The sequence below is a fragment of the Phyllostomus discolor genome, chromosome 7, assembly GCF_004126475.2.
Source record: "Phyllostomus discolor isolate MPI-MPIP mPhyDis1 chromosome 7, mPhyDis1.pri.v3, whole genome shotgun sequence".
NCBI lineage: Eukaryota > Metazoa > Chordata > Mammalia > Chiroptera > Phyllostomidae > Phyllostomus > Phyllostomus discolor.
In genome coordinates, this window is record NC_040909.2 from 18991096 (window position 1) to 19003134 (window position 12039).

General features: G+C 39.3%; 1 protein-coding gene across 4 annotated transcripts in view; it reads left to right on the forward strand.

Moving 5' to 3' along the window:
- Window positions 1–12039, forward strand: part of NEK10 (NIMA related kinase 10) — a 182724-nt gene that overhangs the window by 135305 nt on the left and 35380 nt on the right. For 2 of the 4 annotated variants that reach the window (XM_028518291.2, XM_028518292.2), the window contains exons 30-31: window positions 8646–8683; window positions 8783–8923. In XM_028518291.2, coding sequence (XP_028374092.1) covers window positions 8646–8683; window positions 8783–8923 — 179 coding nt within the window. The remainder of the gene's footprint in view (window positions 1–8645; window positions 8684–8782; window positions 8924–12039) is intronic. The other 2 variants (XM_036030574.1, XM_036030575.1) reach the window with 1 other exon arrangement.

Below are 12039 nucleotides of genomic sequence, written 5' to 3' on the forward strand. Positions count from 1 at the left end.
ATTGCAGAGTGGGCTGTACCTTGGGGTTAAGGAGCCAGTCCACAGGTGGAAAATGGAAGACGGCCCACATGTTGAGGCTGATGAGTCAGAAGGTGCACGCATGGGTGAATGGGACCTGAGCTAAAATAACAGTTGCAGAGCTGTGCCGTGTATGGCGCGGCAGGACGTGCCATCAGAGAGCGCGGGTTGATTTAAGACCGGCTCTCTTCTCTCAAGGAACTCACAGTGGGATGGAGAGCCAAGGGCAGACTCCACAAGGAAATTAATGACAAAAGACAGCCTGTGATTCAGGCCAAATAAGAGGAAATAAGAATTAATAACTTTTTGACCTCCAGGTAATCCCCAGACCTTTTCTGAATTAAAAGGAGACAACTCTAAAATGTATTTCTAATTCTTTAAAAGGCATTGAATAAGGCTAAAATTATTTGCCATTAACTTGTTCAGGGTTTTCCTGGGTTTCTTGGTTTATCGATGTGAATGAAATATAAACCCATCTTGCAAAGTATTTAGAAGCTGAATGAAAAGTTAGAATATAAAAGAAGATGGCAAAGCTACAAAATAAACTTAAATTGAAAATCAAGCCTGCAGATTTAGGGCTAGTCTGTGCCATGCGTGCAATGGTAGAACAGTTAAAATGAGACCCTTTTTGGCTCCTAAAATGAGGGAGTTGGTCCCAGTGTGGAAAAAGACACAGAGACGAACACACTTGCCCTCAGCACAGCTTCCAAGGTCTGGAATTCAGACTTGGCCCTGGCTAAAGAGTGCATGGAAAAAGCTGACACGTCAACTCTCAACTTTGGTCCCCTCAGATAGTAGGAGCTTGAGTTAAGCTAATTGCCTGCTGAAGAACCCAGGCACCTGCCTAATAGCCTGAGATGGATGTTCTTGGACAAATGGGCCCAGTGGATAAAATGTGAGCAAATGAAACGAGGAAGGGCAGCTCCGCCGCCTCAGAGAATGGTGGAAGGGAACCTGATATCAGAACTGGAAGGCACCCTGTTGATCCAGGTCATGGTGAGATAAGGAAACTCTTTTTGTAGGAATATAATTAATGGCAAGACCAGGAGAGTCCCTCAACTTTTAGAAGTCCCTGTTCCTTCTCTGGAACAGAAGTCACGTGAGGCTGGCAAGTGATTCCTTTGGGCTCCTTTTTTTTTGCCAAATTTTTTCCCAGATTTCAGCCCTTCATCCCCAAATCCCCGAAAGTCCCAGAAGGCAAACTCAAAGCACTGATACAGGGTCAGTGGCGAGAGCCCCCATTTTTTAGCTTCTGGAAATACAGCTACTCATGAAGCAGAGGTGAATCTCCAAAGCCTCACTCCCAAATCTCTGGGCACCAAATCTCCCCCGCCAGGATGCCATTTAGCAGCCATTCCCCGAGCTCCCCTGGACCCTCACAAAACCTGGAGATGCCAGTGTAGCACTTGTAATATCACAGAAGTAGACCATGGGGAACAGCCAGCTGACCCACATTTCCTAACTAACAGGCAGGTCATTCCCGTGTCGTATATTCACTCAGCATAATTCACTTTTAGTTAGGACTTCGGTTTACTAGAATAGACATTTAATGTTATATATTTGTTCTTTGTGCGCTATTGGAGAGTCATAAATAGGAGTGTCACTTAGGATACCCCTACAGGTATTTATCATCCTGAGTGGTCATCAAGTAGCTGCTTTAACTGCACCCGCTCACACTCTATTGAGGGCTAACCAGTTAGCTCTCATGGGTTAACTCAGTCTGACTGCATTTCAGTTTCATCTAGCAAGTACCAAGAGGCAGACGGAAATTAACCTAATGGTGTATTTTTCATACATTCATTTCTTGTCATGAATGCACATTGATCGTGTGATGGTCCATTTGAGTAACTTCTTGAATAAGACTGTGTGAAGTTATTTTAACAGCTTTGATGATGTGCAATTTACACAAAATAAGCTATTTGTGGGTGCAAATAGCACGTATTTGAAGGGTGCAATTTGGTAAGTGTTGAGTGTACACATCCTTGTAAATGTCACAGTGAAGGCAGTGAACGCATCCACCTGAACGTGTCCTCGTGTCCTCCTGTGCCCTTGCTCCTCCTCCTCACTCGGTCCTCGATCTGCTTGCTTGCTGGACTGATGATTAGTTTGCACTTTAGCATTTTACATAAGTGGAATTATATAGTGTATATACTCGTACTTGTCTGGCTTCTTTCAGTCAGCATGATTATTTAGACATTTGTCTCTGTTTTGTGTATCAGTAGTTAGTTCCTTTTTATTGTTTTGTAGTAGTATCCCACTGTATAAATACGCCTGTGTTTGTTCAGACACTCTTATGTCAATGCACATCTGAGTTCCAGTGTTTGGCTCTTACAAATAAAGCTGAGATGAACATTTCTGCCTTTATAGGGACACATAGTTTTTGTTATCTGGACTAAATATCTAGAAGTGGCATGGTTGGGTCATATGCTAGGTTTAGGCTTAACTTTTTAAAGAGACCGCTGAGCTGTTTCCCAGAGGGGTGGTATGATCCTGACATTCCCAGTGGGAGAGATTTGAACTTCCTGTGTGTGTTGAGAGGGGTTGGAGTGAATGGTGACGTTTGTCAAAATCATCTTTTGTTTTGATGTGTGAGTCTCCGAAATCATAAGGAGTAAGAAGGAAAATAGAATTTGCTTTTTGTAGTCAAACTCTCACAAACTATTATCTACTTTCAAATAATCATATGAAATAAATATCCTTATTGTTAATGGTTGTGGATGTTTTATGCACATTGACAAAATTAGCCAAAAGCTGGGTTAATGTCTGTGTCAGGAAAAGGCAATTAAAAATTCAATAATGAGGACTTTATTTGAAATTTTCAACTTTAATCACTTTCAATGATCTCAGGATCTAAAATCTTCTGCCTGTGTCACTACTTGCTAAGAAAGAGCTGAGAATGGGCTTGACTTTTCCCGGTGTCTAGCTGGGTTTTAGAGTCTCACTCAGTAAGGATATTGATAGTTCTAAGTCATAACATTTTACTTCAACTTACAAATAAATTATTCTGAAGAGTGGTATCTGATAATGCACCCAGGGACTTCAGCCTCTTTTGTTATCACATACACGCCAGTCCAATGAAGCTTTGGTCGCTGTATTATGATCTTAAGAATATCAATTAATATTTACTATTGGGTGTTGATATATACCAGTGTATGCCTGGTCTTTTATTGTATTGCCCAGGGCACAGTGTACTGCACAGAGGTGCCAGTCCACAAATACTTGTCCATTAATAGTTGAATGATTTTTATCCCAGCGTAAATTCTGTTATTTCTCACTGTAATAAGACTGAAATCTCACCTACTGGCTCGAACCTACAGTCTTTGCCATAGTCACAGCTTAAGGCCCCTCACCCTCTTTTCTTTAAGGTTCTGTTGCTCAGGCAACAAGATTTCCCCATGCCTGCCTGCATCCTGTTGCTAAGGCAACAGGGTATGGTTGGCTGGCTGGTTTAAGACATTGAATGCTTGCAGTATCAGAGACGCCTGTGCTTCACAACTTCTTTGATAACTCAGTGTGTGCATAACTATAGTCAGGGGCATGCACCTGACTCTGGACTTTGTACCTAAAGATGACTGTGGACGTTTGCAGCCATCCAGTGTTATGCATGTGGCCAGGAGGACCTTTTTGTAATCTCAGGAACTGTGGATCTTGCCTCCCTTTAGCAGAAGTCTTGTTCATTTTCGCTTGCAGGTATTCTCTGTTCCCACCCCCTATTCATAATCCACGTCTAGTTTTACTTAAATTGGATAAATACTTGCCAGAATCAACTTGCCTTTCTGCCAATGTCACAATCAAGCAATCTTGATTTGTTGGCAGGAAGACGTCATTATTTCTTTTTTTTTTTTTTTTTTTTTTTTATTCCAATCATTGTTCAAGTACAGTTTTCTGCCCCCTACTCCCGTTTCAGCCCCTCCACCCAACCCTCCCCCCTTCCCCCCATTACCCCCCACCCTTAGTTTTTGTCCATGTGTCCTCCAAATTTGTTCCTGTAATCCCTACCCATTCCCCCCTGAAATTCCCTCTTCTCTCCCCTCTGGCCACTGTCAGACTATCCCCTATTTCAGTGTCTTTGGTTATATTTTGCTAGTTTTTTGTTTTGTTTTGTTTTGTTGTTTAGATTCCTGTTAAAGGTGATATAATGTGGTATTTGTCTTTCACTGCCTGGCTTGTTTCACTTAGCATAATGCTTTCCAGCTCCATCCATGCTGTTGCAAAGGGTATGAGCTCCTTCTTTCTTTCTGCTGTATAGAATTCCATTGTGTAAATGTACCATAGTTTTTTGATCCATTCATTTACTGATGGGCATCTAGGTTGCTTCCAGCACCTAGCTATTGTAAATTGTGCTGCTATGAACATCGGGGTGCAAAGGTTCTTTTGTATTGGTGTTTTAGTGTTCTTAGGATAGAGTCCCAGCAATGGAATTGCTGGGTCAAAAGGCAGATCCATTTTTAGTTTTCTGAGGAAGTTCCAAACTGCTTTCCATAATGGTTGTACCAGTCTGCAGTCCCACCAACAGTGCACTAGGGACCCCGTTTCTCCACATCCTCTCCAACACTTGTTATTTGTTGCTTTGTTTATGATGGCCATTCTGACTGGTGTGAAGTGGTATCTCATTGTGGTTTTAATTTGCATCTCTCTGATGGCTAGCGATATTGAACATCGCTTCATGTGTCTTTGGATTTTCTGTATGTCCTCCTTGGAGAATTGTCTGTTCAAGTCCTTTGCCCATTTTTTAATTGGGTTACTTGTCTTCTTAGAGTGGAGTCGCGTAAGTTCTTTATATATTTTGGAAATTAAACCCTTGTCTGAGGTATCATTAGCAAATATATTTTCCCATACAGTTGGTTCTCTTTTTATTTTGATACTGTTTTCCTTAGCTGTGCAAAAGCTTTTAATTTTGATGAGATCCCATTTGTTTATTCTTTCCTTTATGTCCCTTGCTCTAGGAGACAAGTCAGTAAAAAAGTTTCTGCGTGAAATATCTGAGATTTTCCTACCTACGTTCTCTTCTAGGACTTTAATGGTGTCACGCTTTATATTTAAGTCTTTTATCCACCTTGAATCTATTTTTGTATAAGGTGTAAGTTGGTGCTCGAGTTTCATTTTTTTGCACGTAGCTGTCCAGTTCTCCCAACACCATTTGTTGAAGAGGCTATTTTTATTCCATTTTATGTTGCTGCTTCCTTTGTCAAATATTAATTGACCGTAGAGGCTTGGGTTTATTTCTGGGCTCTCTGTTCTGTTCCATTGGTCCATGTGCCTGTTTTTATGCCAGTACCAGGCTGTTTTGATTACAGTGGCCTTGTAGTATAGTTTAATGTCAGGTATTGTGATTCCTATTATTTCTTTTCTGTGACAGTTCTAAACTTCCCCGGCTCATCACTCATTTGTTTCCAGCTGGCATTGGAGTAGGAATGCGGAACCACTCGAGAACCCTGCCACTTGCCTGTAGTGACACTCACTCCATTAACACTGTAGGTGGATGAAAAGCTCTCGCTGAACAGAATTTAACCCTGTATAATGTTGCTTATTTACACAGAACATGTTTATGAATTTCCCCACCTAAAAGAGACTTGTAAGCAGTAAAATACTGCTTAGCTCGGATGGTGTGGTTGCCTTAGCCACAGAAAGCATTATCTTAACATTGTAAGCCAAGCTTCTCATTTCATAAGGTTACGTATTTCTTCTTTTAATCAACATCAGATAGTATTGATGACCTTTTCACCATTAAATTAAATTATGAGATGTAGCTACAAAGCATGTGAAAATATTTTCTCAGTTCAGAGCTATATTTAAAAGAATTTGACAAGATATTATAAAATTATAGAACTCCATTTCCTTTATGGCCGGGACTACTGTGACAATTAAGTAGTCCAATAATTTACCCTGTGATTGAATTAATTCAGTGAGGCACTGATTTAAAAAATTACAGAGTTAATACGACCTCCAGTCTCCACCTTGCCCGCTTCCGTGTGGGATAGAGGTAGCAGGCAAACACTCACCTTCAGTGCTTTCATTTCTGGTTTGACTGAGGAATTCTGCATGAAGTCACACCAGAGCTGAAAAGAGCTGGAAGTGGCGGCCTTTCAGAACCCTTTGAAACCTTCCATTTCTTGGCAGTTGTTCCATCAGCCTGAAGTACTATTGAACAATGCCCTTTTCAAACCTTTTAGGGGACACAAGCTTCATTATGTCCAGCCTTTACACCATAACACATTTCTGGGATGCTTTCCCTGTGTTAGACCACATCTGCCCATTTCTCCCAGCCTGTACTGCCGGGGGAACCCATCCTCCGCAGCCACACTGTTCTGTTGGACGTGAGCCTCCCATCTGGCTGAGTCTAGAGGCAGACTTCCCCCAGACTCTGCATTGTTTCAACCTTTAGTCCATTGTGGACCCAGCGATTGTGTAGTTCAAAGTTGTCCCTTCTGATTACAGTGAGTCTGTTCCATCTTGAAATTTCAGATGACTATGTTTTCTTGGCATCATGATATAATTTCTAGAAAAATTAACATTTTTTTCTGCCATACCTGTGCGATCTTATAAGTTCCAAGACGGTAGGGACTATTTTTTTTCATCATCCCTTCTCCATTGTCTAGCACTGTGCCTATACATGGTGGGCACTTTATAAATATTTTTTGAATGAATGAATGTGTGTGATGCTTATTTTTAAAAATCCCCTAAAGTTTATTATGAGGAATTGAGGATCATATAAAAGGGTAGAAAAGTTGACAGCAACTCACCATTGTCAGGGGGGGTCTGTTCCACATAGCATGTTTTGAAATAGGCAATAATGTTTGAAATTTTGGATTCTTCAGGACAGCTGGAATGGCCATCTAGTTAATGCAACATGTGAGTGGTTATTAGCTCTCGAAAGCACCTATACACTTAGGAATAAAAATCTTTCTCAAGTTACATTTTAATGTGACATTTAAGATAGTGGGGTCAGTGTGGTACTGTGCAGATAAGTGGCAGGACTGTTCACCTCAGTCCCAATGTTTATGAAGACAGTGACCAGCACCTTCTAAGGAACGGTCTGGAATGCAGTGTTGAAGATGGAGGCCACTGGCCACATGTGGCTCTTGAGCAACTGAAGTACAGCTAATGGGGCTGAGGAACTGAACTTTACATTTTAATCTTAATTTAAATGTAAAACCATGTATAAAACACATAATAGATTTTTATATTTTGTACACCTTGAATTGATAATATTTTGGATATATTTGACTAAATAAAATCTATTTTTAAAATTAATTTTATTTTTTTAACTTCTGCTATTTAAAAATGTGGCTCCCAAAAAATTTAATCTTATGTTTGTGGTTTTCATTATATTCGCATTGAACAGTACTGAACCTATCTAGAAGGCTAAGGAACAGGACTCTGCACTTGCACTTGCTGGGGTATAGCATGTGGGCAAGGTTGTGAGCTGCTGAATAGGTAGGTGCTCTGCTCCTCAGCTCAGCCCTGAGGTGTCCTGCACACATATGGGCACTCCTGAGGCTATGTGCTCTCTCAGTTTTCCGAGGGCAGAGGCCATCCCTGTTCTTGCTTTATATATGCCCCTTATTCCGGGGCTCGGGAGAATATATTAACTGGGCGAGGCAGGCGAGTTTTATTTACTTTTCAAGGTTCTGGAAATATGGGCTGGGAATGGGACAGAAAAATAATGGGATCCAGAGAGGGCTGCTTTGGTGGGGAATAGGAGGAATGGAAAAGGATAGGGAAGGAACTCACAGTTGGGTGTAATGACTTGGGTATTATTCTAGTACTTAAATTAGGTGGTGGGTAATGAAGGCCAATTTTGCTATTCCTCGTAACTTAGGTGTGTGCTATGTGCGTGTATCAAAATTTCTATGATTAAAATGAATGGGGTGAGGTAAGAGAATTATCAATCACGTTTATTTAAATCCCTATACATGGTAGATATTATATATATTTTTGTTGGAGTGCATTAAATTGATGTGTAGTTCTTAAAACTTGCCAGAGCACATATATTTTTAATTTCATTAAAAAAAACCTACTAAGAAATTGGCTTTAAATTTTAGTGGGAAAGTCAAGTTTAAAGGTTATTTATGGCCGTCCTTGGTGGGGTCTCAAGCCACCTCCATGGGGTGGAAGGCACTGAGACCAACTTGCAAAATGACCAGGAAATCTGGAATTTTAGGGCAGTGCAAACAAGTAATGTTAATAATCCTGGAAACTTCAGAAAAAATATGATTATTTTAAATGTAAAAATTATCTCTTTTCATAGGAAGAGTCATAGTTTATTTTTTTCTGACAGTAGGAAAGAAGCATAGAAAAATAATATATCTAACATTTTAAATAGTATTTATTTTTAATACAAAATCAGTGTGTTGATTCTAGTGTAGCAGGAAGACCACCCAAGGCTCCTAATCATTCTCAGAGTTTATGAGCAGCCGTCAGCTCTCCCATCGGTCAGCGGGCTGTCAGTGTTGCTCTGGGTTCTGACAAGTTTATTCCCTTCTGTATGAAACCCTTGAGAGTGTCTTCAGGGGAAAGAAAACTACTTTTATAATCTAACCCATAACAAGGTGTAGGCTTTCAGTAAATGGTGGCCAAGTTCAAGTTGAACAAGTCCTTCTAACGGCTCCTAATTCTGTTTTCAGGGACTTCACTGGTGGAGTAGGATCAAGACCAAGACCAGGTAAGTTAGTGTGGGCAGCAATGAAGTCACGCATGTCTCCCTGAAATTCCGTGTGATTTATGTTATAGTTTTATATTTTTCCCCCTTTTATTTCTTCAGCTTTGCTGCCTCTTGACCTGCTTCTGAAAGTGCCACCCCTCAGGCTCAGGGCCCACATTAAGGAGGTAGAGGCCGAGTTAGTGACGGGGTGGCAGTCCCACAGCCTTCCCGCTGTGATTCTCCGCAGTCTCAAAGACCATGGTAGTACCTGTTAAACCCAGTTGATCTCAAGTGCACGATGGGTGAACACAGAATTACAGCTGGGCCTGAAATGCCTGGGCGGTGCTTGGGAGGTGATTTTAGTATTAACAGCGGGAGGATTTTGTCTACCATTATTTGGCATTTAAGAGTATCCAAATGCTTTCTGTGTTCACTCATTTGATTTAGATATAGGCTGTTTTTCTAAAATTTGCATTTCTGCTTTGGTGGGAATGTTAACCAGTTGAACTATTGATACTTAAAGTGTATACTTACGAGCAAAAAATAGTAGCCAAGTTTTACTTACATATTTCTGTAAGCTCTAGACCTATGTGATACAAAAGACTAAAGCGTATCTTTTCTATCTATATTCTGACACAGATAAGTATTTTTAATTATTTCAATTTTTATTTGACTAAAACAATATTATATGTCATTGTTTAATGATTTAAAAATAATAGATTCTTAAAGCATAAATGTTTATAATAATGGTTGGGGGGAAGAATGTGTTAATTAGTTTCTGATTTCTGTTAAAAAGGACAAAGGCGCAGCAGTAATGGTACAGTTGTTAGCTAAACCTGGACAATTCAGGGAAAAAAGTGCAGTGATTATGCTCTTCACACGTGCAGGAGTGTCTGACTCTTGAGTCTAAAGTTCTATTATTCTGCATTGGTTAACTTCAAATTATTACTTAATGCTATTTTCACTTTAACTTCCTTAATTCACACATTCTGTAGAGTTAATACCTGTAGCGAACAAAGGTGATGTGAAGTGATTTCCTGTAATATTAGTCCACCCCTTTATATTTATGAAAGTTGCTTTGAAAGAGTTACTGGCCCTTTGGGGCCATTGACACTGTCAACACAGAAGCAAAAAAGGGTGATTCTGGTGTTGATGCCCAGAGCTCTGATGTTGACCATGTTCTACCCCTGCTGTTTTGGCAAAAGGCAGGTTTATAGCATAAACATGAAACTGAAACAATCACTTTTCATTAATTTTATTACAGCAAGAGCAGAACAAACACATATGTAAGCGATTTCACAGTTCTTTTGTGATTCATAACAGGGATTCCTTTTCCAAAGGGGCATGTTGGATTAGCCCAGTTTAAGATGTGACTTTATGTCAGGGACATCGGTCGTATCTTTTAAACAAACTAGTCACACTATAGCAGTTTGCATGTAATGTATTTCTGAGACCTATGGTTTGTTATCCTGTCCAGTTTTTTAAAAAATTCACTGGTTCATATTTTTTAAATTTAAAACAGAATATAGTATAGCATTTGTAAGTGTTGTCAGTGAATGCCAGGGTTTATCCACAGAAGAGGTAATCTTACAGAACACATTAAGGTATATGGTAATTTGGGTTATTGCCAGTGGTAGTAGGTAGTAGGTGTCTATTTTCAAGTAAAAAAGTCTTTATTTTCTTCCATCTTGAAACAATGGGTACCAGTCGCATCCACTTAGACCACCTCATCTGCAAATCATGCTCCATTCTAGGTGCTGCCTCTGTCTCTCTAGCCTAAGAGAAGAAACAGGTGTCGTGAGACACCATTGCGCTGGTAATTTGTGAGTTATACTTCAGGCTTTGGTGATGCAGAGAAGTGAAGCACTGGAATGTAAGAATGATTTATTTGTATAAAAGAAGGCAGATCATATTAGTGTATTTTCATTTATTTAAAATTTGATTTAGCTTTCTTGGATTCAAAAGGAACATACTGGGAATCATGTATAACCAATAGTTGAGTCCTGTATTACCTAGATGTCCTGGAAAAAAAAATTTCAGGGTGGGGAGATTTACGTCAAAACCTGGGCATGCACCCAGGACAGTATCTAGTATGTGAACCTCGTTTTCCATGTGCTGTGACCGAACAAAGGGTGAGAACTACTATTTTGAAGTCCCAAGTGGCTGTATTATAAGATCTTGCCTATGTGGTATTCCTAAAATGTGGACTTCTTTGTCCATATTGTGACGATACAGCAGTATCAAAACTCCTGTGGAACAAATAACCATGGGACCATTTCAGTTTCACACAATTAAAAGTCCTCTTATTCTGTTGTTTAGTACTAACTAGATTGTGTAAATAATTTATTTTATAAACATTATTTAGATTAAATAATAGACTATAGTTCTCTGCCAATAGAAATAAAAATTCAGGAATTCCTATATTTGGGGGTTGAAAATATTAGCAATAATTAACATGGAACCAATGAATAAATGAACGTTTTAAGCATGTTAATTATTTTAGCTCTACCTCCCTAACTTCAGTCACTTACATATTTTCATTGCGGAAAGTTGGCCATACCCGAGTTCCATCTGTGCTACTGTTTTCCTGGTGCATGTTTCTTTAATTTTTAAAAGAAACACTAAATTTTATTTTTCAATTACAGTTTACATTCAATATTATTTTGTATTGGTTTCAGGTGTGTAGCATAGTGGTTAGATAACCTTATACTTTACAATGTGTTTCCCCCCCGATATTTCCAGCACCCACCTGTCACCATACATCATTATTACAATATTATTGACTGTGTCCCCTATGTGTTTCTTTAGTTTGATTCATGTTCTCAACTTAAATTTATTTGAAGGGGAGTTTATGTTATTGCTACAAATAAGAAACCAGTATAGCATAACTTGCCATAAATAGATAGCAACTCTAAAAACAAATGCAAATCTAAGCAAGACAGCATTATTAAATTCTAAATAGATATTGCTCTCTGCCTGTCATGAGGTCTTTGTTAATGAAAGAATGTTAGCTGATATTTGAGAAATGGTGACAACATCCCTGCTCCATACCGAAACTCAACCTTGATATAATCAGTGAAAAGAAAACTGGAAAAGAAAAAGAAAGAAAAAGAAACACCTTTCCAACCTGATTTACTTACTGTGTAGAACTATGCTGTATTATAAGTGCCCCGCACTTTGCAAAACTCAATTTTTAAGAACAATGGATGGATTCTGTTGCCTATGGAGTCAAATGAATTAATCAAACAACTGGATGTTTTGAATGAGAAAAAACATGTGTGGAGCCTATTGCATACGCAAAGAAACAGTGCTTTCCTGTTGAGGAAGAGGAAGTGGTGACCTATATATGAGAAAATGAAATCATACCAGAACATATT